Source organism: Hylaeus anthracinus, unplaced genomic scaffold, assembly GCF_026225885.1.
Source record: "Hylaeus anthracinus isolate JK02 unplaced genomic scaffold, UHH_iyHylAnth1.0_haploid 12002, whole genome shotgun sequence".
Taxonomy (NCBI): Eukaryota; Metazoa; Arthropoda; class Insecta; order Hymenoptera; family Colletidae; genus Hylaeus; species Hylaeus anthracinus.
Genome location: NW_026534349.1, coordinates 5,142,130 through 5,167,878, shown reverse-complemented (window position 1 = coordinate 5,167,878; position 25,749 = coordinate 5,142,130). Strand labels below are relative to the sequence as shown.

The following is a 25,749-nucleotide window of genomic DNA, read 5'->3' as shown; positions in this document are numbered from 1 at the left end:
GCCATCGATTTAGCACGCCTGATATTTCCGCGATCGCTCTTGCGCATTGTTAACACTAAACGTTAATATATATTTCTTGTACGCAATGTATGATTTATATACAGTTGTTTCATGCATTGTTCAATTCAGTTCCACGTAACATATTTCTGCATTTAATTGAAAAAATTGATCCCATCGCTAACAGAAATGGTTAGAAACGTACGTCGGTAAGTTTAGCTTACCGCAATAGCAAAGCTTGTATGCAATATACAATTTATATACAGTTGTTTCATGCATTGTTCAATTCAGTTCCACGTAAAATATTTCTGCATTCAATTGAAAAAATTGATCCCATCGCGAACAGAAATGGTTAGAAACGTACGTCGGTAAGTTTGGGGTTAAGCTTTTTCTACGGTATTCCAACTAAACTCTTTATTAAGGTACAGTTTAATAAAGAATGTTTCGTTTCTGCAACCAAAAAGAATCACTGTTTTCTTAAATTACTAGTTTATGTATAAGCTATGTTTGAAATTGGTGCACGGGATGAGTAACCGGAAGTAATTGTAATTAAATCAAATCAAGTTTGTCGGTCGATAACTTGGTGAATCAGTAAATTGTGAATCGAATTCGATGATACTTTACCAACAACTAAAGGACTTTTTTCGACGATTATCATTGAGAATTTGTTTATCTTTATATCATGAAACGGTGTTTTAATATTATCGTACCATTATACTTCATGTGATATACTTTCACGTAAGCATCTAGCGTTTACTTGAGAATAAGTAGTACAGTTTAAAATTGATCAGCCAAATCCGGTTTAATCGGGTAAACGGACGCGTCGCGACTATTTCATTTGTTACATTCCAACGTAACATTAATTAGAGTAAACAGGAAAATGCAACACGAAGAAGATATTTGTAAATCTACTCTGGTATCTTACAATGAGACTCCAGAAAAAGCACAAGTGACGCCACGAGATAGGGGTAAGCTTCAACGGCCATTTATATTATTCGTTGTGGGGATAATAGTAATCTCGTAATTAATGCGTAGGCTCCGACAGAAGAGAGATGATGAGATCGCGTTCGCAAGAATTTAAACGCAGAATTCATTATACTCCTCACAATAATCCTGACGAGTACCAAGTTACGCCACAAAGCAGCGGTACGTCCGTGAATAGAAGAATACGATGTTTACAAAACATAAGCTCTTTATACAGGGTGTTTCATGTTAGGCTATAAATGAATACATGGCATACAAAAACGTATGCCTATAATGCTTAAGAAACTTTATTGCAGGATCGTCGAAGAATGATGCGAAGTTGCAAACTGAAATTTCTTCCGCTAAACGTAAATCTCAACAATCTCACAACGAGACTCTGGACAAGGTTCAGAAAACCTGTTCGAGTGGTAAATTCGTCGACACATTGATAGCGCAATGGTCAAAGCATATGGGAGTCCAGCCTCCTCAATTTCTGACGGCCGTTCGTACAATTCGATTCCAATTAAAGATAAAAGAAAAACAACCATTATCTCTTTTCTTTAAAACTGTTTCGATTCTACGTGCAGGAAAATCCGCTCGTGGAAGAATTGAAACGGAAATGCGCCATGGAAGAACGAAAGGTTCAAGTGCTGCATAGGAAACTGATGAGCGCGGAGGCGACTGTATCCTCGCTTTCAACTGCGCGTGATGCTGAAATACAAGCTAAAGAGGAAATATTGAGCAAGTAACGTACTATTTCTGTTGCTAATTTAAAAGAAGTCAAATGTACTGATCCAAGTGAGTCAGTGTACCATTATTGAGTTTTCAGTTTGAGTAGCGACTGGGAAACGATTACTGTATATTTAAACGAGATCTCGGAGAGTTTGAAGGGATTTCAACAGCACAAAGACAATTTGTCCTCGATGTACAACGACACTATTCTTATGCAACATGCAGCGATGAAGAAGTTGAAAGAGGAATTAAATAATATTAAATTAAAAGGTTTGCAACAATTTTATTTGTCTTTTCATTAGTGTATTTGTCGTTACTAACTAAGCAGACTTTATTATATCTTTATACAGAAGAGGAACAAAGGAACATCGTTGCTGCGGCTGAAAGTAAAGTTGCGAATCAAGAAAAAATGTATGTATGTAAATTGCTTGTTAAACGATGCGTAATATAATTATTATGTTTTAAATTATTAGAATACAGGAATTGACGGCTAAGGAGACTGAATTGAAGAAAGAATGGGAGGATGTCGCAAGCGAAGCAATTTCGGAAAAGAATCGTTTAAATCAGATTTATACGGAAGAAAAATTGCAATTAATAAAGGTTCCAAATACAATATTTTCGGATGTTTTTCTACGCGCGCGTTAACTAATTAGATAAATAATTTTATTTAAGTAGGAAGACGTGTGTTATCTTGTTTTCAAACTAACAAAACAATTTCGTCCACGTTATATCGCTTCACGTTGTTATCGTAGGAACAATGGACACGTGAAATATATCGTAAACGATAATGATTTCAGGAACAAGAAAAACTCACGTCGGCGAACGAAGAATTACAACTACAATTAAAATTGATCACAGAAGAAAAGCAATATTTAACAGACTTATTTGAACGAAAAGAAAAAGAACTTTCGAAATTACAAGAAGAGATTCTTGCATGCAAGTGAGTACTTTCGCGAATTAATGATTTATACATATAAAAATTAATGTCTCGATTTATGTTGCCAGGAATGAAAACGAGAATTTGGCACGTCAGAATACAGAATTAAATGTAAGATATGAGAAAATAATTGAAAAAGAAGCGGAATTGAGAAAACAATTAGAATCAAAAGTGAACGATGTACAGTACAATAACTTTTCATATATCAATAAACTAAAACCTATACGTAAAAATTAATATATTTTTTTAAATAGGTCGATCGACTTCGAGAAAATTTAAATGCGAGGCAAGAAATAGAATCGAGTTTAGCTAAAGACCTTGATGTGATTGGAGATAAATATAACAAAATGCTAAATGATTTTATAAGCATGGAAAATAAATTAAAAGAAGCCGATGCTTATAATTCAAATCTTGAGAGATCCATGCTGGAGATGAAAAACAATAACGAAATCTTGAAGCACGAGAAAGAAAAGATACTTCTAATAAAACAGACAAAGATTCAGGTAGATTTTTAAGAACTAATTGCAATCGAAGAAATACATTTTTTAATGAATAAATTTAATTGGTTTTTGTCAAACAGGATTTAGAGAAATCAAATAGATTATTACAAGAAAAGTACGATAAGGAAATAAGTGTTTTGAAGAAAGACTTCGATACCAAACTAGCTACACAAAGTTCTGCTTTTCTAAAACTAAGTGAAACCTTAAACAAAATGACTCAAGAAAATCAGAATAAACCAGCGGAATATGATAATACGAAGGAAAATGAAAATAATGTGAAGGGAACGGAGCGATCAATTACGGAAGTTAATATGATAGATGCAAGTAGAATGTATGGTATAGGAAGTCAAAGAAAAACAAATCCAATTTCTGAAACAAAGCAGCCAAAATTTCAAAGTGAACAAAATATTGGTACACAAAAGATTGAACATAAAGATAAAGGTGAAACATTGAATCGGAAAGAAAAAGATGAATACAATTTTAATCTGAATGAAGTTAGTAGCAAGTTTGATAAAGTAAGTTTTAATTTGCGCATTCATACAAAATTTAACTTTATTTATTTATGGACCCCATTCAATTTCAGGTATTATCACCGTTGAAACAAGGAAAAAGGGAAAAACACGATTTGACTAAGGTGATGTTTTTCATTGTTACCTTACGTAAATTTATTTGGCTACTCTTTTGAATACAACATAAAAAGGCAACAATACTATTTTTATAGGTTTCCAATTCCACAGGAAATTACCTTTCTTCTGATCGAAGTGCAAATACAATGCAATCAAGTGAAGCATCACAGGTTAACCGACAGGAGGAGGGCGAGGTATTATTTCTAAATAATATATTTCTATATTCTTTGTACACTAGCTATGTATTTGTAAAACCACATCTCATGACATAATTTGATTATCATTTTCTACAAATAGGAGTTTACGACACAGAAGAAAAAAATTTTTAAAACACGTAATATTGGCTTGAGGCAATATGGAGTTATACGAAAAACATATAAAAAGTGAAGTTCCCTGGATAATATTACGAATATGTATATTAATTTAAAAAAAACAAGATATTTAGTTAATGTGTGGGACAACAATAATTTTCTTTAATAAGAAATAACAAACATTTGTAACAATACATTAACATATTTATCAATAAAACATATAGAACACTTTCTAAATTAATACATGTTTCTTCCATTTTTGCATACATGTTGCACATATTTAACAAGTTATTTTATGTACTACATACATATTGGGCCCTCAGTTTGTGTTAAACTCCTAAATTGAGCGCAGCGTACATGTACTACGTTATGCTATACCTGAAAGCTACATAGTAGCGTTCAATAATTGAATCGTTTCATGTACAGGTATTCCAACTCAGATATAGCCTAAGAAGATGGTATTTATATTACATAATATGTGTATTAAAGTTTAATCGATTCATATATGTACTTCTTATTATTTATGCTTACATTTTGTATGCACTTCAGTTAATTGTTGAAGGATGAGGTAGCACAATCCCACTTCATTGACCTTTCTATAGCCATTTTCCACTTACAGTACCTCAAGTCTCGTTCTGAAATATAGATACATATAGGACCATGTACTTATATTCTTCTTCTTATATTATCAATATTGTTTAGAGAAATATTACCATCTTCTCCAATAGCAGGTGTGAACTTTGTGACATGCGATGCATCCAGTTCATTAATATCAATAATACCGATACCAACGCCAGCTAGTATAGCGGCTCCTAACGCTGTTGTTTCCACCATATTGGGTCTTACTATAGAAAATTTATTTATTTATAACAAATGATTTTATATAAATGAAGACTGACACATACCAACATTTATTCCAACGAGATCCGCTTGTAGTTGCATGAGCAAATTATTTACAGTCATTCCACCATCGACTAATAACGTAGTTAATTTCGTTCCAGAATCTTTTACCATTGCTTCCAAAATATCTCTTGTTTGAAAACAGACAGCTTCTAACGCTGCTCGAACAATATGAAAGTCCTGTGTATCTTCGGTGATACCACATATTACTCTAATGAATTGTAACATGTGGTGTACAACATCAAAAAGCAATAATAACCATTTATTTAAATATTACTACTGAAGTATATTTACCCCCGCGCATCCTGTTGCCAATAAGGTGCATATAAACCAGAGAAGGCAGGTACAAAATACACGTCTCCAGAAGAACTTACACTTTCTGCCATCTCCTGCACCTGACTAAAGCTACTGAAGAGTTGCAGATTATCTCGCAACCATGATAAGGCTGCTCCGGCGACGGCAACAGAGCCTTCTAACGCATAAATTGCTGGAGATTTACCGATTTTATAAGCAATAGTTGTTATAAGTCCGTGATGTGAATCTACTTTCTGACATAATTAAACGATTAAATTAACAAATAACAGGTTGAAATTTTATGAATTGATTTTCAATGATCTTAACGGCCTGATAGTAAAAGATGGATACGTACGATGTTTCCGGTATTATAAAGTAGAAAACAACCAGTTCCATAAGTGGCTTTTGCTTGTCCAGGCTTTAAACATAATTGACCAAGTAAAGCTCCTTGTTGATCACCTATACACTATATGTGCAAAAAGAACATAATTTGTATAAGTCAGTTTTCAACTAAAAATATGACTTGAATAATTTACCCCAGCTATAGGTACACCAGCAAGGACTTCAGGGTTTGAGACTATTCCATATACTTCGGAACTAGATCGTATTTCAGGTAGAATGTGATGTGGAATTCCAAAAAATCGACACAACAAAGGATCCCACTTTAGAGTTTCTATGTTCATCAACATGGTACGAGATGCATTTGAAACATCTGTTACATGTAATGAACCTTTCGTAAGATTCTGTACAGAAAAATTATACAGATTATACAATACAACTATTGTAATTGTACAGTAAATATATAGACAAAAGTAAATTAATTGATGTACCCAAATGAGCCACGTGTCAATTGTTCCAAAAGCACATCTCTCTGCATCTACAGCTTGTTTGACACGTGGTATATTGTCAATAAGCCAACGTATTTTAAGAGCACTGAAATATGGAGACATTGGAAGTCCACAAAGTGGTTTTAAATAATTTTGGTTTCTTGTTTTATTAGGTATACTATCTAATATATCTTCCAAAGTTGTAGTTGTTCTCATATCATGCCACACTGTAATATTAACATTAATTATTTAATACATATAAATATCATGAATAATATTTAAATACTAGACTATATACTTTACCAATTGCATTGTGCAATGGTTCTCCTGTTTCTTTATCCCATACTAAAGTAGTTTCTCTCTGATTAGTGATCCCAACGGCTTTGATATTCGATGCATTTAAGCCAATGTCGTGTAACTTTTCTATTGCCTTTTTTATACACTCTCTGACAGCTTGTAAGATCTCTTTTGGGTCTTGTTCTACCCATCCTTCTTGTGGACATCTTTGCTTAATCTCTATTTGATGCGATGTCACTACTTTCCCACGTAATACGTCAAATATCTAAGTACAACAAAATATTTGCCAAAAATATTGCCAAAATATTTACAAATTTTTGTTATATAATGAGTTAAAAAAAATATTCATACAAAATACAAAATGACGTTTGATTTTTAATTATAATATGTATTATAAAACAAATGTAATCATTTAGCTATTGTTCGAGTAAGGTTCAAACTCCATTCAGATATCTTTAGTGGTTGTCCATTATTTTCGTGAAGTTTATATGTAAATATGAGAAAAGCAAATGTTTACTTACTAAAAATCTGGCGCTGCTTGTACCTTCGTCTATCGCTCCTATGAGCGGTACCGAAGGATTAATATTTTCGGGCATATTTTTTTCTTCCTTAGACGTCAGAACTCAAAAAAGCATTTGACTGTATTTGAAAGATGACCTACGCTTAACCTTCGTCCTAACCAGTTATGTAACGATGCAATTAAATATAAATTTTGATTAGTATTTTCTTTTCTTTTATGCCTGGCTTTACTAATCACAATTAAATATTACTCGGTACGATGCTCTACAAATAGTGAGGGAACAATAAAAATATAAAAACAATTACAAGCTTTATTGCAATTTGACAACTTATATCATTACTTATCTATGGCTTATCTTACGGATCATATCTTAAAACTGGTATGTGATGATGTGATTTAAAAATTTCATACAATGAAAATACATAAAGTAACCGATAACGTTCGACGTGTTACAAAAGCATTAACATTACAATTGATTACAATAAATACAGGACACGTGATGAATGCTTGCAAGTTTACAACGTATTCAAAATGCTCATAGAAAAATAAGTATCAACGGATAGCATAAAAATTAAATTTGAATAAAAGGAAATACAAATAAAGAAATTTTATTCTCATTTGGATTTAAAGTTGTACTCGTATTTATTAGCGGTTAGTTAAAAGTAATTATGTAATTGATCTTAAATATTTAATCAGGTGTGTGTATGTTTGAAGAGTTGTGTAGAATTTTATTATTCGTGTTATTTTGTGTACTGAATGCTTCCAAATGCTTCTTAGAAACTATTGGATACTCGATATTTTAATTTAAGTTTTTTTCATTGTTAATATATCAGAAATTTTGGAATCTGAAACGCAAAACCAACTAAATTTTTAATAAACACTTGTCGATCTGCTATGGGCTAAGATAGAAACGAAAATGATAAAATAGCGGTCGTTTGAAGAAAAATAGTGAATTTTATTAGAAAAGTCGGTGGTTTATTATCAGTAACTAAAGACAATTGCGGATATTGCGAGTACTAAAGTTTGCTCTGTAGGAAATCAAGACTTAATGAAGCTACACAAATTTTAAGTTAATAATTGTAATTGATAATTGTAAGATGTTAAAAAATAGTATAATCTATTCGATGGAAGTATAGATGCAACCAGTGATGGGCAAAACCCTAGGATTCGAATAAATCTGAAGTTTGCCGATATGTTTGTCTCTTTTCCTTCTTTGGAAAATGTTCTAAAGAGGAAAGGAGATAGACATATCGGCAAACTTCAGATTTATTCGAAGCCTACGGTTTTGCCCATCACTGGATGCAACCATGCAACTTTGCTAGTATTTTTTGCACCGCAGGGTTTGCAACAAAGATCCCCCTTGTTATCCCTATATTATAGTAAGTTTCTGCAACAGAGATGTATTTATCTCATTTCACTTTGCGTTACCGGTAAGGAAAGACGTACGTTTGTGGAAGTAGTGGACAATTACTTGCTCGATGATAATTGAATTAGATTAAGTGCTGACCAGTGCCTAATACGCGTGGATTTTCTAATGTTTCAGGCAAATCACTGTTAAACTGGCTTCGTAATACGCATTTATTACTTGGCCGGATTTCTTTATTACGGTAGAGTGAGTATCGTTTCGTGATATATCGTGATTGTCCATACGAATTTGTTCGCCTCTCTCTTTCCTCTGTCTCTCGCTCTATCTTTTTCTTTCATTCTGTGTTTCTGCCTCCGAACATAACGGCATTAGCCTTGGATTACGGGTGTATCATATATTTCGTTATAGAAATTCACGAGCACTATTTTCGTTCCGTGAAACGTGCATACGTTCGTTTCGGGTGAGGTTAGCGATAGTGTGACGTGTCAAGTGAATACTTCATTCCATATGGTGGTCACTGCCTCAATCACTCGGCTGGTCATTGACATGCTGGCATTTAACTTGAATATGTTTTGTTCGTCTCCCGTTTAGGATAATTGTTACAACTACTTAATGCCAGTCGTCATTTTTAATCGCACGCATCGAGTACAAAATCATTGATCGTAATTTACATACAGAGAGTGCCAGTAAACGGAGTTTTACACTGCGGATATAGCATGACTATCGATTCCCATTAAAATTTTTCGTACCTTTCGTTTCTTTTTTTCGGAATTTTTTTGTCATGACGATTACACGTCACTATTCCTCGGTATTGTCGAAGGATTTGATTTAATTAATAAAACGATAATGTAAGAATGGAATGTATACTTAAGATTTATTCGATTTATCTAAAACACGTATCGCGAGTATAAATATTAATAAACGTTGTGCAATGAAAAAGATGATGCCTTTGAATATTTCAAATTTCTTTATATTCCCAAAACCAAGTCATTGTTGATGAATATTGTCCATAACATGTTATACTCTATTTGCAATGTATATACAATAGGAAACCAAAGATTTTCTTTAGAGTTTAACATACATTGGTATATATCATAGTGCTACTGTAAGGACTTGGCACGAAACAGGACAACCCCATCATGCAGCAGCAGTCAGTAATGGAAGAAGGAACGGCCTATGAGCCACCTACCTACGATGAGACATTCCCAGTTCTTCCCGAGTCAGCCAGTTCAAGTTCTGGAAAATTGAATATTTTCTCCATAAATAACAATTTACAAGTTGGATGTGTTACTATCACACAGGTATAAATTATTTATACTTTAAATATTTTGGTATATGTATAAATTGTTTTTCGTAAATTTTTATTTTTGTCTTGTAACCCTATTTAGATGTTTCGTGTTCCTGGGGAAGAACGCAAGTTTGATCATAGCGACAAGTTTGGCGAACGTGAATCTATACGTACGTGTAAAACAATAATGAAAGAGACAAATACGATCATTGAAATAGCATCGTCGAAAGATCAATCTCTTACATTCCTTATAACTGGCAAACAAAACCAAGTTTTGGAAGCCAAGCGCCGAATTTTAACAACATTTCAGACTCAGGTTTGATTTAAAACTAAAATCTGGCGTAACATCGTATTTTGTAAATATTTTGATACTTCTAATATGTCATCATAGGCGAGTAAACTAATTAGCATTCCTAAGGACCACCATCGTTGGATTCTTGGAAAGCAGGGACAGCGTCTTAAAGATTTGGAAAAGACAACTGCTACAAAAATAAATGTTCCACCTGTGCAAGATCAATCAGATACGATAGTAATCACAGGAACTAAAGAAGGAATAGAGAAGGCTGAGCATGAAATTAGAGTAATTTCAGACGAACAGGTTAGCGAGTAACTATTCTTCTATCGAATTACAGTATATTAAGAAAATAATACATATATCGGTTCGTATTATAGTCGAGGAAGGCGTTTGAACGAGTATCTGTGCCAAAAATATATCATCCCTTTATTCATGGTGCGCATAACGAGAATCTCAATGCCATGATGGCAGAAACTGGAGCTCGAATTAATATTCCTCCTGCATCTGTACAAGAAGATGAAATAACCATTGCTGGTGAAAAAGAAGGTGTGCTTGCAGCAAAGCAAAAGATTGAAGCCATCTATAGAGATATGGTAAGACTTTTCGAAATAAATATTATGTCGTATGTTTCGTATATTTCAGAATTAAAGTTGTGTTTTTAATTTAGGAAAAAAGGTGTACTACGGTGTCTGTTGAAGTTCCGAAATCGCAGCACAAATATGTTATCGGTCCTCGTGGTAGTACAATAGCAGAAATATTACAAGTAACGGGTGTAAGCGTGGAAATGCCTGCGTCAGATTCACCTACGGGAACTATTACTCTTCGAGGACCTCAAGAAAAGCTTGGTCAAGGTAGTATCCTAATGTACAGATGTATATTTTTACCAGATAAAAATATTAATGCATATATTGCCTATTGCAGCATTGAATAAAGTGTACGAGAAGGCAAACAGCGTTCGCACGGCTGTAGTAAAAGCGCCTGTTTGGATCCATAAATACATAATAGGACGGAAGGGTGTCAATATTAAACGTATTACACAAGAAATGCCAAAAGTGAATGTAGAGTTTACTGGAAAGGAAGATAAAATTAAAATTGAAGGCCCACCTGAAGAAGTAGAGAAAGCACAAAATGAACTCCAGTTAATGGCTAGCGATCTTATTGCTAAACTCACTTTTACAGAATTAAATGTTGATCCCAGATTTTATAAACATATTATTGGAAAAAATGGATGTAATGGTAAGGCTCGTTAATATTTAATTTTTATACCGAAGCTATAGGATTCCCGTGACTAGATCACGTACTTGCATGCGTGTTATATGTATATCGTTTTTCTCTATAGTGAACCGTGTGAAAGAAGGAACAGGTGTTGTTATTAACATTTCTGAGAACGATGGCAGTAACATCATCCGTATTGAAGGAAATCTCGCTGGTGTAATGAAAGCTCAAACGGTTCGTAAATTTACTTATGTGTATATTATAAATAATATACACTTTAAACTTTGCTTTTTTTCGTTTATTATAGGAATTGGTGGAAATGGTGAAAAAATTAGAGAATGAAAAAGAGAAAGATGTAATAATAGATCATCGTTATTATCCTAGTATTATCGGCAATAAGGGAGATAATATTAAAGAAATCCGAGATAAGTTTAATCAAGTACAGATTACTATTCCTGGTCCAGGTATGTAGCATGATATATGCAATAACTAGAACTCGGATTTATGCCAGGTACAAACATTTGAAAGACCTCGGCCCTTGTTGGCATTTAGCCAATGGGAGCTCGGTGTGCATTTTTAGAGTGCAGGTCGCATCTCGCAGTTTGCATTGTTATGTACCCTCGTTCTTTTAAATTATGTAAAAAATTAAAATGTGGATAATGAAAAAATCAATTCATGAAAACAGAAATTATTGCATCATGTTTCACATGAAATTACTAAAAACATGATTTTTTTGTAGGCGAAAAAGGAGATATAGTAAAAATTAGAGGGCCTAAAGAAGATGTAGATAAGTGCCATAAGTATTTAATGAAGTTGGTAAAAGAGCTAAATGAAAATAATTATGTACTAGAGGTTCCCATTTTTAAACAGTTCCATAAATTTGTAATTGGTAAAGGCGGAGTAAATATTCGTAAGGTTCGTATACGGAAAAATACTAGAAACCAAATTCGATCATTTTAAAATGAACATTGCTTGGATTTTTTCTGTTCATTTTCTTTTGACCATTTAGATCAGAGAGGAAACGCAAACAAAGATAGATTTGCCTGCTGAAGGCGAGAAAAGTGATGTCATAACTATCACAGGGAAAAAAGAAAACGTAGAAAAAGCTAAAGAAATGATTCAAAAAATACAAAATGAACTGGCCAACATTATTACGGATGAAATAGTAATTCCACCAAAGTTTTACAATTCCCTTATTGGTACTGGCGGGAAACTGATTCATTCTATTATGGAAGATTGTGGTGGCGTTGCAATTAAATTTCCTACCGCGGAAAGTCGAAGTGATAAGGTATAACAAATTTTATATGTTAGAATTAAAATGGTTGATATCATATTTGCATGATATAACCTATTATATTTAGGTGACTATTAGAGGGCCAAAAGAAGATGTTGAAAAGGCAAAGCAGCAGTTGCTTGAACTCACAAATGAAAAGCAATTGTCCAGTTACTCGGCTGAAGTTCGTGCCAAAGTACAACATCATAAGTTTCTTATTGGAAAAAATGGTGCCAATATTAAGAAGGTCTATATTCAAATTGATTAATCGTGTATGTAATCCTGGATAATCATATGTTAATCTCAACCATATTTTATTTTTCTCAGATAAGGGAGTCCACTGGAGCACGTATCGTATTTCCAACCGAAGATGATCAAGATAAAGAAGTGATTACTATTATGGGAAGAAAAGAGGCTGTTGATAAAGCTAAGGCTGAATTAGAAGCCACAATCAAAGAAATCGTAAGAATTTCTATTACATTTAATTGTTTAAATATATCTTATCGGCCACGTGAATTAAGTGCTTTTGCTTTTTCAACCTGTAGGACAACATCACCGAAGGTGAAATCCGCATAGATCCAAAGCACCACAGACATTTTGTAGCCCGCAGGGGTGGGGTATTGCATCGTATAGCTGACGAGTGCGGGGGTGTGCAAATTTCTTTCCCTAGAGCTGGCGTAGATAGCGACCGCGTAACTTTGAAGGGATCGCACGAATGTATAGAGGCAGCGAAACAACGAATGCGAGAAATCGTGCAAGAATTGGTAACTTTTTAAATCTATATTCGTGTTATTTCGGTAGGTACTTACGAATTGCATGTATTTATTGCATTACGTAGGAATCGATGGTAACCGAAGAATGCATAATACCTCAAAAGCATCATCGTACAGTCATGGGTGCGAAAGGACGTAAAGTGCAAATGATCACGTCCGAATATGACGTACAAATTAAATTTCCAGATCGTGACACATATGGTTCGTACAAGTCACTTCATTTCATGGACATATAACCTATAAGAAGATTTTTATAAATATGTATGTATTTTAGATGAACACCGAGCTACAGAAGAAATGAATGGTGAGAATGGAGAAGTTGCGGAAGCTATTCCTGCCTGTGATATTATACGCATTACTGGACAACCGGAAAACGTTGCAGCAGCTAAACAAGCGTTGCTTGATCTTGTACCAATTACAATAGAGGTTAGTTTTTTTTATCGAAAGTTTGAAATACTAACTAACTTTATAATCGAATATCAAACAAAAACGAATTATGTCAACTTCAGGTAGAGGTACCGTTCGATCTTCATCGTTCTATAATAGGACAAAAAGGTCGCGACGTGCGAGAATTAATGAGTACATATGATGTGCATATCACCTTATCTCCGGCGGAAGAGAAACTTGATTACATTAAAGTATGTATAGTTGCATTAAATTAATATACTTCGACACCAAAGAATAATTGTATCTTCTCCTATTAGATTTCTGGAACGACTTCATGCGTCGAAAATGCAAAACAAGCTATTCTCGATAAATGTAAATCGTTGGAAGCCGAACGGCAAGACAGAGCTCTGAAGTCATTCGAATTGAAGGTAACATTATTTATTATTGTTATAAATTATTTTTATGAAAAATAATACCGCCACCAAAGCGCACGAAATTAAATACTAATTTTGTTTGATCGTAGATCGAAGTTGAACCAGAGTATCATCCAAAAATAATTGGACGGAAGGGAGCCGTGATTAATAAAATACGTAGCGACCATGATGTTCAGATTAACTTTCCACGTAAAGGTGATCCCGAAGAACATATCATTACAATCACCGGCTATGAAAAAAATGCTTACAGCGCGCGAGATGATATCATGAAAATTGTTAACGAATTAGTAAGTTTACCTAGTTTGTGAGAATGCATATCTTAATTTCTAATAACACAATTATTAATAACATTTCATTTTGATTATAATTTAGAACGGTTTAACAAAAGACGAAGTGAATATAAATGCTGCTGTACATTCGCGTTTAATTGGTTCAAAAGGTAGAAATATTCGTAAAATAATGGATGAATTTAAAGTCGACATTAAATTCCCGAGAAAAACTGATCCCGACCCTAATATTGTGACGATCGTGGGTACAGAGGATAACGTAGCTGACGCAAAGGATCGTTTATTGAATTTAGCTGAAGAATATGTAAGTATTATAAAGTAAATATATTCTTTACTGCTTAGAAGGAACTGCTCTACCAAGCTATTCAATCATCGTTCAATTTTAGATTCAAGATGTTTTGGAGAATGAATATCGTGAAAGTTTACGTTCACCTCAACGTGATGAAAGAAATTCTGGAAATTCTGGTTTCGTCGTGAAAGGGGGGCCTTGGGAACAGCAACAACAAAGCGCCCCGAACACAGCCAGTGTCGAAGAATTTCCACAATTCGCCGGGTACTCTCATGTACCTGTGACCAATCCAGATGGTCCGTGGGGTGTCAAACGTTAAAATTTTTAATTCAGTAAAATCGATGAAACGTATAAGGTAATAACGTATAATAACTTTCCTCTGACAAACAATACAAAAGGGTACACACATTAGTGCTAGGTGGTTCCCTGTTCCATTACTGATGTTGCTGCATACGACCTGGCCACTCTATTGGACTCTGATACTGGTTTACTACATAACGTTTGACGATGGTGTTTATATTTACAGTTCATATACCAATATCCTATGTATCTGTAACAGTAACGCATGATATTTTAAGTTTATTGCCATGTTAGGTACACACACACATACGTACATAGATAAATACATACAGTCAGACACAAGACGATGGACGATTATCATTCGTAACGAAACATCTAATTTCATGAGTTTTATTTCTGCTGATATGCCTTTCAGGTACAGATATGTTGTACTTAAGACTGTGGCTTCGTAGGAACTAATTTTTGTGTGTATTATATATTTCTCAGATTGTCTCTAACCGTATAGATTGCGTGGCTAAACGTTCTAACCGTTTAACCGGGCATAATATTTTGTTAATTTATTTATATTTTTTTGTACATAAATTGCATTTTTTTGTTGTGTTGGACTTAAGTGGAATCGATTTCGAACCACATCACGATATTAGAGTCTATACAAAACTTTTGTGAAACGTGAAGCTTTAAGGTCTTTCTAAGGAAAACGTTCCTAGATATAATTTCCTGCTTTTTTAAGTAGCTAGTATAATAATAAGGTCGCTTTGTACTCCTGAAATTGCCAGTGCTCTATAAAGCGGACAAATCTGCCAACAAACTAAGCGGTCATGTATATTATTGAATACTGGATTTAAGAAAAGCAGAAGCGTTTAGTAGCGACGAATACACATTGGGGGAACATAATCTTTAGAAGGCCTTGATATTTTTGTACTGCGTTTATGCAGTTATCAATGACGAGACACAGGATCATTGGCGTCATTAATGGGAAAGAATCATGAATATTTGTAATTTAAAAGCTATGCGTAATCTTCTTTGAACAGCCGATTTTATTTATTCTTTCTATTTTACTGTTTGCTCTATGATGTGCAAATTTTTGCATTCTACTATTTATGAGGCCAACTAGCTAAGAAAAAGATATTCGGTTCAAGTGCCTTGTCTATTTTCTTCGAGACAGCTCATTTCAATTGTTGGAGGAATGTGAATATTAGATTATATATAAATATAATTATATATATAAATATATGTATGTATACACGTATATAAATAATGATAATAATTATATTACTATAAATATATATAATCGATATATGATAGACATTGTACTACAGGTACAATAATATTACTACTATCACGAAAATAAAATAATAGATCATGTATACAGAAATTCACTTATATTTTTTAGATTTACAGTAATTTTTATAAAACTACTTGGTACGACGACCTACATGTCATCTCCAATGCATGATTTATACAAGAACGCCAGAAATAGCGGTCGTAATATGCTTAGTTTTGGCTAAGAATTTAATAGATGCTGTGCATGAATGTACCTTTTCTAATGAATTATAAATACGAAATACTGTAATTACAAAATAATATTCTCTGTACACATAATGTCATAATACATGAATTCGATTGTAACAATATATACATAATTAATCTATTGTTAAAGCAATGAATTTCTTCCTCCTTATGTATTGTTTGGGTTATTTTTTATTTTTCTAGTGTTATTCTAATGATAAGTTTTTTTTTTTTCATATTTTTATTTTAGTTCATACTTATCACGTATATGCGGTAGTTCTAACATTTTTAATTGTCTTACAAATCCTTCGTTTGGTTTAATGCAATGTCTTATTTTTTTCACTTCGCCGTATGCATTATCGTACGATAACTTTTTAGAAAGCATTAGGTAAGAAATAACAATTGTCGGTGAGCGAGATACACCAGCATTGCAGTGTACGAGAATATTTTCACAGCGATTTTTGTCTATGATCTTAATACATTTTTCTATTGACACAGATATATCGGACTCTGGTAAATCTAACAAATCGCAATAGTAATACCTGATGTTATCAAACTTGACCGCCGCTTCGATACCAATACTTAGAATATTACGAATTTTATGTTGCCGTAAAATGTTTATATCTGTAACGGGGTCTTGTGAACTTAGAAATAGTCCTGGTAATATACATGCAATCTGTAAATCGGGTTTGTCATCTATAACAAACGGTGTCCCGGGAGGTAATTCTTTCTTTTCTCCATTAGCTTCTTCGTATCTTTGACCGAGCGAGTCTGTTATAATAGTTGTACAAGATCTTAAATGTAATTTTTTAGTCTTTATTAACTTTTCCAAATTCATTGTTAAATGAATAACTTCTATTTTTAAATATACAGTACACTTTTTCAATTATATAGCTGACACTACTATTTTACTATCGACAGACTTTTCCTCAACTTTTATGGTATGTGTTTCTATATCTTCTTGACAGTACTCCACATTAGCAAGGAATAGACCATATGGTGGAGCTGACTGTAAATGAGAAGGCCAATTGTGATGGCCAGGTACTTGTAACATAGTAACTATGTCTTTTTCTGTTATCACTCCTAGACCTAAGCTAATTAAAGAACCTACTATTCGTCTAACCTGTAATAAATTAATTTGGTGACAATATATGTGATTAGCATGACTATTTTTATTACATACCTGGCGATATAAGAATCCTTTTGATCTAAATATAATATTCCAATACTCAAAATTTTGTGAGAAAGGGTCCAGTGGCATAAATGGTTGACCTTTCTCTATGGTTAATTTGTCTATGACCCGTACATAATTGATTGGTCTGTCAGTATGTTTTCGTGCACTGAATGTTTGGAAATCTTTTTTTCCAATGAAAAGTTGCATTCCATGTTTTAATCTTTCTATATCAAAATCTTCTGATCTAATGAAATGTATATGTATAAAAATGTAAAATATCGCTTACAATAAAATAAGTATATTTCCAATAAAAATTTAAGTAGTACCTAATGGTACAGGAATACAGCTTCTCTGTTATAGGAATTCTGTGATCATTATAATCCTTGGCTACCACAAGTCTATAAATATAAGTTCTAGATTTTGCAAAACGTCTTGCATGAAAGTTGCTTGTCACAGGAGTAAAGTCCAAAAGTCTTAAAGCAACATATTAATTTATTAGAAATTAGTAAAGACCAAAAGATATAATGTCAAACCATGAATTACCTAATATCATGATTACAGTTAAGCAAGTAACGATTTACAAATCTGAGTACATCATCAGACATATATATAACATTGTTCTTGTTTTCCAAGTCAATATGAGCTGCACTACATAAAGCATGTACACCAGAATCTGTCCTATAATTTATAAAAATACATTCTAAAAGTATTGTGGAAATCTAAGTATTTTAAGATCTGACTAAGTAATGTATATAAACAGTCAATTTGAATTAAAAGTGATTCACCTGCTAGAAAGAGTTATTTTGGGCCAAAATGTATACTTTGGAAGTAATGATGCAAAAGCACATTCTAAAGCTCCTTGAATAGTATCTGGGTCTTGTAGATTACGGTCAGTTCGGAATACATTTTTTTGCAGTCCCCTAAAGTCAAAAGTAGTTAATATAGAATTAATGAAGGTACGTGTATATTTTTTTACTGTACCTGTATTGCGTACCGAGGTAAGAAAACCTAAAAAAGTATCTGACCATATTGTCTTTGTAGGTGAAACGGAAAATTGGCAGAAAATGTTAATGTATTAAAACCATTCAGTGTCAATAAATATTAATTGAAATATGCACGAGTTTTCCAAAATCCAACCAGTTTTCTGGCGTTATTAGATTATCTACCTACATGTGCGGGTGCATCGAAACAAATTTGTGGCGCCATCGGTGGGAAAACGTTCAAGTTTGTCCTTGAATTTTCACTAAAAACTTGGGCGTTTTTCCACGGATGGCGCCACCAGTTGTCATGGTCGTTGCCATCTAGCGTTGAAAAGATCGAACTAATTTTCGGAGTTTGATCAGTGCCTCTATCGGGAAAATGCTCAAGTTTGTCGTAAAATAGTTCGTCTTTTTACTGGTAGATGGCGCCATTTACAGTATTCTTTTTTACCGACCTGTCGGTACATTACCACCATGTCGGTAAATAACACTGTTAATAGCGCCATCTAGGAGTAAAAATAGGTAAAATCCTATTCCAGTATAGTAAAGTCTGTATATATGTATTATTATTTTTTTTTTTTAATAAACGCCAAACAAACAACAAATTTTAGTTCGACCTTCTCACCGCGAGATGGCGATACCGTAGTTTGGCGCGAAATTCAATGTTTTTTAACAACAACAAAATTGAACGATCAATGAGAATTAACAATATTTCTCGCAGGTTTGTGTAAAACATTGGAATGCAAAACTGGCACTAAACCACTCAATTATGTTAATACTAATTTTTGTGCCAGTGGCAACACTGATACCTTTTAATTAATTATTCTTTATTTTTCTTAAATGCATAATTGTTTGTTCTTAAATCATTATCCAAAGGATTCAGTATCGATTAATGTACCTTCGTGGAGCTATCATTTAGTATCAACCGACAAATCATTATTATGCCAGCAAGTGGAAGATTAAATCAATTGCTGTATAATTTATGAAGTAACGTACACCGCAGGGAATTGATTTCCCTACGGTTACGAAGTCAGTTTGGATAAATCTTTCATTGTCCGTCCACGCGATAGTGTGTTGAACGATACATTTACTAAGTAAAAAGGAATAATGTCGAAGCGACTGATTTGGTGGTGGAAAATTATTAAGCACTACTTAATGAACTGCAGCATCCACGGCGTTAGGTATCTCGTAGATGGCCAGCTTTCGTATTTGGAAAGGTAAAAATTACATATAGCAAAGGAAGAAGAAAATGGAAGAAGCAAATATTTGTCTGGGTATACTTCGAGGTGGTTTGGCAATTTTCAGATTCTTTTGGCTGATATCCTGCGTGTTGTGTTGGTACGGTTGCGCATTAATGATTAGAGACGTAATTATAAAATACATCGAATATCCTGTCGCTGTAACCGTCGAGACCATGTACGTCGATTGGAAGACACCGTTTCCCGCAGTTGTTTTTTGCATTGCCAATGCAAAAACAATTACAAACAATTATTTCAAAAAGTGCGTAATATATTACAATATTTCATGGTAATCTATGCATAGATACTAAGACGAAACGTTTGTAAAATTCTATTCAGGGATGTTGGACTACTTTCAAATTACAGCAATCGAAAGTTACTCTCTGCAACGACGGAGGAACTGTTGTCCGCTTACGATGAGGTCAAAGATCGTATCTCGCGCGTCCTTATATTTATATTATCGTTATTCTTATTTCTATAAAATTATGCATGTCCAATTACTTACCGCAGATGAGAATTCCCTGTACAGAATTGTTGGACTACTGCGAATGGAACAGAATGACGTTCAATTGCTGCAACGAATTTCACGAATTAAGAAAATCTGGTGTCGGTCATTGCATCGCCATGAATACGTTTCATCTGAGTAAAGTTGGTGAACCGGGCGTACGATTCTTCGTCAATCGTACAGTACAAAATGGCGATCTTACCATTAATATAAAGTCAATGTCGAAGTCTATAACGAGAGTTTTCTCGGTTCGTATCAATTCTTCTTTCATTTTTCAGATCGAATGAATTCAATTTTTAACGCCAACGAAAATATGACTGTACACTCGTAGAATTAATTTGAATAAATTAAAGTACAATCTGTTTCAAACATCATCGAATGTTTCAGATTCACGTGTTCCCCAATTTAGGGCTACCAACAAGTAGTAACACAGAAAATAAAGGGATGCTTGTGAAAGTCGGCAAAGTGGCCCGCTTTGACTTCACGATGTTCGACACGTTCAACGAGGACGGTGTAAGGGCAGTCGCGATCCAACGTCGAAATTGTCGGTTCTCGGAGGAGACGCAAGAAAACAGTATGTTTGAGATTTACAGTAGCGACTCGTGTAATCTAGAGGTGCGTCTTGAATTTAATTTAACGCAAACAATATGCTCCGCGTTTCTACCAACCATGATTCACTGTATCACCCGTCAGGTAGTCATAGAGCGAATGATACAACTTTGCGGCTGCGTGCACTTTTATTATTCCGTACCGCGCGGTGCACGAGTGTGTAACGGAACCGAAATGCAATGCATAATCGAAAATAAGCCGAACATCCTCTCGCAAGAGATGCACGAACGATGTCTGCAGAACTGCGATGGAACATCGCTGCTTATGTACGTACGAATCATGCGAATGTTATTTAAGAGTCTTTATGCTCGATCATTTTGAAGATTAAAACAGACGACGTTATACACGGTCTGTCTAAAAAGAAACCGAACTTTTGCTATAAAAAGAAAAAAAAGTACAAGTAAAATTTTTACACACACGTGTTCGGTTCCTTTTTAGACAGACCGTGTATGTACACATAAAACTTGCTGCAGAAACCGATGGGAAGAAGCTGAGACCATGGAAGAGGGTCTAGCGTACTCGCGCGTGCACTTTAAACTATTATCGAAGCCAACCAAGAGATATCGTCGATACGTAGCCAACGATCTCTTGGACGTTACGGGTAAAGTCATTCCAATCTGTGTGCCGTAACTTTTCCATAGATGCCACGTTCTAATTGTTACCATTGTCTCTAGTTTCAGTCGGAAGTGCGTTAGGTCTCTTCATGGGCATGAGTATTTTAAGCATTTTCGAGATTCCGTACTTGTTATTTATACGCCGAGACGAGATAACGTAAAACCACGCCAGTCGGATGTTGGTGTCAAAAAACGTAGTCAAAGATTGATTTACTGCACGCATATGTTTTGAAACTTTCCAATGATATTTAGACTACTGCACCGGTTTATTTATGCAACGTAAATATTATAAATCACCAAGGGAAACGCTAATAAGCTTTTGCAGGTATTCAATAAAGCACGTGACTTCCTTAAACGACTTCTTCGCGCTGCAACAGCTTTATCTCGAAATTGTTTGTCGGCAAATAAACTGTCAGCAAAGGAAGTAGATACATAGAGTAACACTCTTGCCTGACACTTATATAAAGATGTCCGTGAGCTATGACGTTTATTTCTCTAACCATGTTCAAGTCGGAGATGGAAGTTCGCACTGTACCGGAACAAATTGAAAGCAAAACGCGCTCTCGTGGAAGCGTCTATCGCAACTCGCTGACTCTTCAAGAAGTCCAACACATGGTAAAACATTCGCTAGGAAGCGACGCAAAGGTACACAAGTTTTCGTTGCAACCGTACGCGGATGGACAGATCGGATTTTTAGGAACGCACCAACGGCTAAGCGTAGAAATTGAAAGCAGAAATGGAAAAGAAACGTTGTCTTTCTTCGTGAAAGGTGTACCTCACGATGTACCGATCCACGCTGAATACGTGCTCGAGAAATCTGTTTTCCCAAAGGAAATGGCATTCTATCGTGACATACTTCCTAAACTTTATCGCGAATACAACGACCAACCATGGACTGCAACGTGTCACTTGATCAAGGAACATTTACTAGTGTTCGAAGATTTAGGGGCTAAGGGTTTCAGGACGAGGAACAAATTGTTTACCAAGGAACTCGTGGTCTCTGGCCTAACGAGTATCGCAAGACTGCACGCGTCGTCTCTCGCGGCAGAAGCGCGTCTTGGAACGACTTTTATTGAGATGTATCCCGATGCTTTTATAAGCAACGCTTTCTGCGAAACTGGCAGGACTCGTGTATGGTTCGACGTCGGCGTCAATGCCATGGTTGCCGTTGCTGAACATCTTGGTCTGGATGGTAGCTTAATACCGAAGGCCTGCGACCAAGTATACCGAGCCATGGAAATGTCATCTACAAAGAGGAACGTGATCAGTCACGGAGACTTATGGGGAAACAATCTCATGTTCAATGACGATGTACCTCCAAAATGTTTGCTGGTTGACTTTCAGTTGGTGAGGTACTCGCCCTTGGCGCACGACGTCGCACAGCTTCTGTATCTCTGCACCGACCGCAGTTTTAGAGAAACTTCGGAAGAGACTATGTTGAAGCATTATTACAGTGTTTTGTGTGAAACCTTGAATTCAATGAAATCAACCTCTGTAGAGCTTCCGCCGTGGTCGGAGTTAGTTCAAGGGATGGAAGAACAACGATTAGGTGCTGCGATCACTGCAGCTGCGTATTACCAAACTGTGTTGCTGGATGAGGACTTGGGCGCCCGGATCATGAACAAGCCTGACAGTTACAACGAATACGTCTTTAAAAACAGAGACAATATAGTAATCGAGGCCATGAAAAATGATGCCGCGTACAATAAAAGAATAAGTGAATCCGTTGCCGAATTGGTAGAGCTTAGTTTTCGATTCGAAGAGTTACCGAAACCAACGTGATGTTTGCAAGTACCGACAGCGCTTTTATTGCCGAGAAATAATTTGCCGTTCTAGAATGTTGTTATGTGCGTAGAATATTTCTATAGAAATGTAAACGTTTTTTAAACACTACCTTTCCTTGTATTTGTATTCATAAATATATTAATAAAGATTTTTGAATGGATGGTCTATATGGAAAAATAATAATTATTTATCGTGTCATCCCGAAAGAGAAGAATATAGTTGAGTTCACCAATCTATAACTTTTACTCTGAAATAAAATAGGAATTTCAACGTTTGATCAAGTTAGAGGAACTCCCTTTTTCTTTAACCGAAGTACCTGTTGCGCGGGACAATCGTTGTCCAAGCGAAACGCTATGCATAATCGATAACGAGACGTAGACTGCCTCCCAATCAGTTGTGGATGAACAATGTCTGTTGAATGGCGATGGTTTCAAATCTATTTGGTACGAATGTGTAAGATTTATGTATATCGTGACGCTACGTTATACATCTAGAAGTCGATAGGAATGTCTCAAGTACGAGACATCGGGTCATTTTTATTTGCGGCTTCATTTTAGAAATGTCGTCAATACTAAATGTTACGGATGAAAGGCACGATATAGATTCAATGGCATGTTTAACAAATGTCTATTTTATCTAGCATTATACAGCAGTGTTTTTCGGTAATCGAACCCTTTTTAAAATACCATCCCTCGTTTTAAGAACACTTGTCTCTGCACGATTTCTAAACGTTTCCCCGCGAATAGACTATATTCAGTACTCTGATTTTATCGTAGATACCACGTTAAAATTGCACACGCTATCTCTAGTTTTGGTTGGAAGAGGAATTTTGTTTTTTCATGAGCGCAAGTACTTTAAGTATCTTTGAAATACTATACCGATTATCTATTCGCCGGGACGCGACAACAAGAAGTTGGGTATTAAAACACGTAGTCAAAGATTGATTTACTCCACGCATATGTTTTGAACCATTTCAACGATACTCGAACTACTGTACCGGTTTATGTATGCAATGTAAATGCTATAAATCAGCAAAGGAAATCCTTTGGTGTACGATTTCTTCTCGCTGCAATACCTTTATCTTGAAAATGTTTCTCGGTAAATACTCTGTCATCAAAAGAAGCAAATATTTAAAGGAGCGGTCTCTCGCTTGATACTTATATAAAGATGATCGTGTGCTGCGATGTGTATTTCCTTAACCATGTCGAAGTCGGAGCTAGAAGTTCGATCTGTACCGGAACAATTGGAGAGCAAAACGTGCTCCCGTGTAAGCGTCTATCACAATCTGGTGACTCTTCAAGATGTCCAAAACATGGTAAAACATTCGCTAAGTAACGAAGCAAAAGTGCACAAGTTTTCATTGCAACCGTTCTCGGATGGAAAGCTAGGATTTCAAGGATCTCACCAACGGCTCCTCGTGGAAATTGAAACCAAAAATGGAAAAGAAACGTTGTCGTTCTTCGTCAAATTTATACCGTACAGCGTACCGTTTCACGCCGAGTATGTGATCGACAAATGTGTCTTTCCCAAGGAAAGAGCATTCTATCGTGACATACTTCCCAAACTTTACCGTGAATACAAAGTCGAGCCGTGGGCTGCAACGTGTCATTTGGTCAAGGAACATTTGCTGGTTTTCGAAGATTTAAGCGCTAAGGGTTACAGGACGAGGAACAAATTGTTCACTAAGGAACTAATCGTCTCTGGTCTAACGAGTATCGCGCGACTACACGCGTCTTCTCTTGCGGCGGAAGCGCGTCTTGGAAAGACTTTCAAGGAAATGTATCCCGATGCTTTCGCGGAGACTTGTTTCCCGCGAACTGGGAAGCTTCGAACGTGGTTCGAAGTTGGTATCAATGCTAATGTTGCTGTTGCAGAGTACCTCGGTCTCGACGGTACCTTAATACCAAAGGTCTGCGAAGAAATATATCCAGCCATCGAAACGTCATCTACGAAAAAGAACGTGGTCAGTCACGGAGACTTATGGGGAAACAATCTCATGTTCAATGACGATGTACCTCCAAAATGTTTGCTGGTTGACTTTCAGTTGGTGAGGTACTCGCCCTTGGCGAACGACGTGGCACAATTCTTGTATCTTTGCGCCGATCGAAGTTTCAGAGAAACCTCGGAGGAGGCAATGTTAAAGCATTATTACAGTGTTCTGCGCGAAACTTTGTATTCAATGAGATCAACCTCCGTAGAGGTTCCGCCCTGGTCGGAGTTAGTACAGGGAATGGAAGAACAGCGTTTAGGTGCTGTGATCACTGCAGCTATATATTACCAGACTGTGTTGCTGGATGAGAACTTGGGTGATCAGATTATGAACGAGTTTGATACCTTCAACGAATATATCTTTAAAAACAGAAACGATATAGTAATCGATGCCATGAAAAATGACCCTGTCTTCAAGAAGAGAATGACAGAGACTATTAACGAACTGGTCGAGTATAGTTTTCGATTTGAAGATTTGCCAAAGCCAACGTAAAGTTCGACAAGTTTGTTTAGCCTGAGTTTGAACACTGATGTG

General features: G+C 35.3%; 8 protein-coding genes across 9 annotated transcripts; 5 read left to right on the top strand and 3 right to left on the bottom strand.

The window, feature by feature from the left end:
• Nucleotides 1-127: 127 nt before the first annotated feature.
• Nucleotides 128-4,159, top strand: LOC128891981 (M protein, serotype 12-like). The gene is made up of 14 exons (XM_054151998.1): nt 128-965; nt 1,033-1,143; nt 1,278-1,462; nt 1,548-1,705; nt 1,790-1,962; nt 2,043-2,103; nt 2,166-2,292; nt 2,490-2,632; nt 2,698-2,809; nt 2,884-3,132; nt 3,210-3,644; nt 3,713-3,763; nt 3,851-3,949; nt 4,053-4,159. The coding sequence occupies exons 1-14, from the start codon at nt 878-880 to the stop codon at nt 4,140-4,142; spliced, it is 2,082 nt and encodes a 693-aa protein (XP_054007973.1). The 5' UTR covers nt 128-877; the 3' UTR covers nt 4,143-4,159.
• A 36-nt stretch (nt 4,160-4,195) lies between these two features.
• On the bottom strand, nt 4,196-7,439 carry LOC128891982 (glycerol kinase). The gene is made up of 11 exons (XM_054151999.1): nt 7,265-7,439; nt 6,906-7,167; nt 6,391-6,649; nt 6,091-6,314; nt 5,797-6,003; nt 5,616-5,726; nt 5,261-5,514; nt 4,972-5,177; nt 4,780-4,911; nt 4,598-4,701; nt 4,196-4,513 (listed from the first exon to the last, which is right to left on the bottom strand). The coding sequence occupies exons 2-10, from the start codon at nt 6,978-6,980 to the stop codon at nt 4,616-4,618; spliced, it is 1,554 nt and encodes a 517-aa protein (XP_054007974.1). The 5' UTR covers nt 6,981-7,167; nt 7,265-7,439; the 3' UTR covers nt 4,196-4,513; nt 4,598-4,615.
• An 878-nt stretch (nt 7,440-8,317) lies between these two features.
• On the top strand, nt 8,318-16,463 carry LOC128891976 (vigilin). Of its 2 annotated transcripts, none has more exons than XM_054151990.1 (22): nt 8,318-8,334; nt 8,448-8,516; nt 9,369-9,571; nt 9,659-9,874; nt 9,950-10,156; nt 10,231-10,446; nt 10,521-10,704; nt 10,775-11,089; nt 11,193-11,302; nt 11,376-11,532; nt 11,808-11,983; nt 12,078-12,356; nt 12,430-12,588; nt 12,669-12,803; nt 12,887-13,105; nt 13,180-13,315; nt 13,389-13,540; nt 13,624-13,752; nt 13,819-13,929; nt 14,025-14,222; nt 14,308-14,526; nt 14,609-16,463. In XM_054151990.1, the coding sequence occupies exons 3-22, from the start codon at nt 9,410-9,412 to the stop codon at nt 14,828-14,830; spliced, it is 3,702 nt and encodes a 1,233-aa protein (XP_054007965.1). In that variant the 5' UTR covers nt 8,318-8,334; nt 8,448-8,516; nt 9,369-9,409; the 3' UTR covers nt 14,831-16,463. The 2 variants fall into 2 exon arrangements, with proteins under 2 accessions (XP_054007965.1, XP_054007966.1); XM_054151991.1 differs by lacking the exon at nt 8,318-8,334 and having other exon boundaries at nt 8,362-8,516; nt 14,609-14,866; nt 14,924-16,463.
• LOC128891990 (dual specificity protein phosphatase 19) lies at nt 16,377-17,158 on the bottom strand. The gene has a single exon (XM_054152010.1). The coding sequence runs from the start codon at nt 17,156-17,158 to the stop codon at nt 16,562-16,564; it is 597 nt and encodes a 198-aa protein (XP_054007985.1). The 3' UTR covers nt 16,377-16,561.
• A 48-nt stretch (nt 17,159-17,206) lies between these two features.
• LOC128891986 (tRNA pseudouridine synthase-like 1) lies at nt 17,207-18,692 on the bottom strand. Its single transcript, XM_054152004.1, has 6 exons — nt 18,476-18,692; nt 18,280-18,414; nt 18,038-18,172; nt 17,821-17,967; nt 17,504-17,738; nt 17,207-17,443 (listed from the first exon to the last, which is right to left on the bottom strand). Exons 1-6 carry the CDS (start codon nt 18,520-18,522, stop codon nt 17,207-17,209), a joined length of 936 nt encoding a protein of 311 aa, XP_054007979.1. The 5' UTR covers nt 18,523-18,692.
• Nucleotides 18,693-19,511: 819 nt separating this feature from the next.
• Nucleotides 19,512-21,772, top strand: LOC128892376 (pickpocket protein 11). Its single transcript, XM_054152747.1, has 8 exons — nt 19,512-19,691; nt 19,780-19,974; nt 20,052-20,133; nt 20,223-20,465; nt 20,605-20,832; nt 20,911-21,092; nt 21,300-21,427; nt 21,501-21,772. The coding sequence occupies exons 1-8, from the start codon at nt 19,582-19,584 to the stop codon at nt 21,599-21,601; spliced, it is 1,269 nt and encodes a 422-aa protein (XP_054008722.1). The 5' UTR covers nt 19,512-19,581; the 3' UTR covers nt 21,602-21,772.
• Nucleotides 21,773-21,915: 143 nt separating this feature from the next.
• Nucleotides 21,916-23,408, top strand: LOC128892375 (uncharacterized). The gene has a single exon (XM_054152746.1). The coding sequence runs from the start codon at nt 21,921-21,923 to the stop codon at nt 23,220-23,222; it is 1,302 nt and encodes a 433-aa protein (XP_054008721.1). The 5' UTR covers nt 21,916-21,920; the 3' UTR covers nt 23,223-23,408.
• Nucleotides 23,409-24,391: 983 nt separating this feature from the next.
• On the top strand, nt 24,392-25,707 carry LOC128892369 (uncharacterized). The gene has a single exon (XM_054152740.1). The coding sequence runs from the start codon at nt 24,409-24,411 to the stop codon at nt 25,705-25,707; it is 1,299 nt and encodes a 432-aa protein (XP_054008715.1). The 5' UTR covers nt 24,392-24,408.
• Nucleotides 25,708-25,749: the final 42 nt, after the last annotated feature.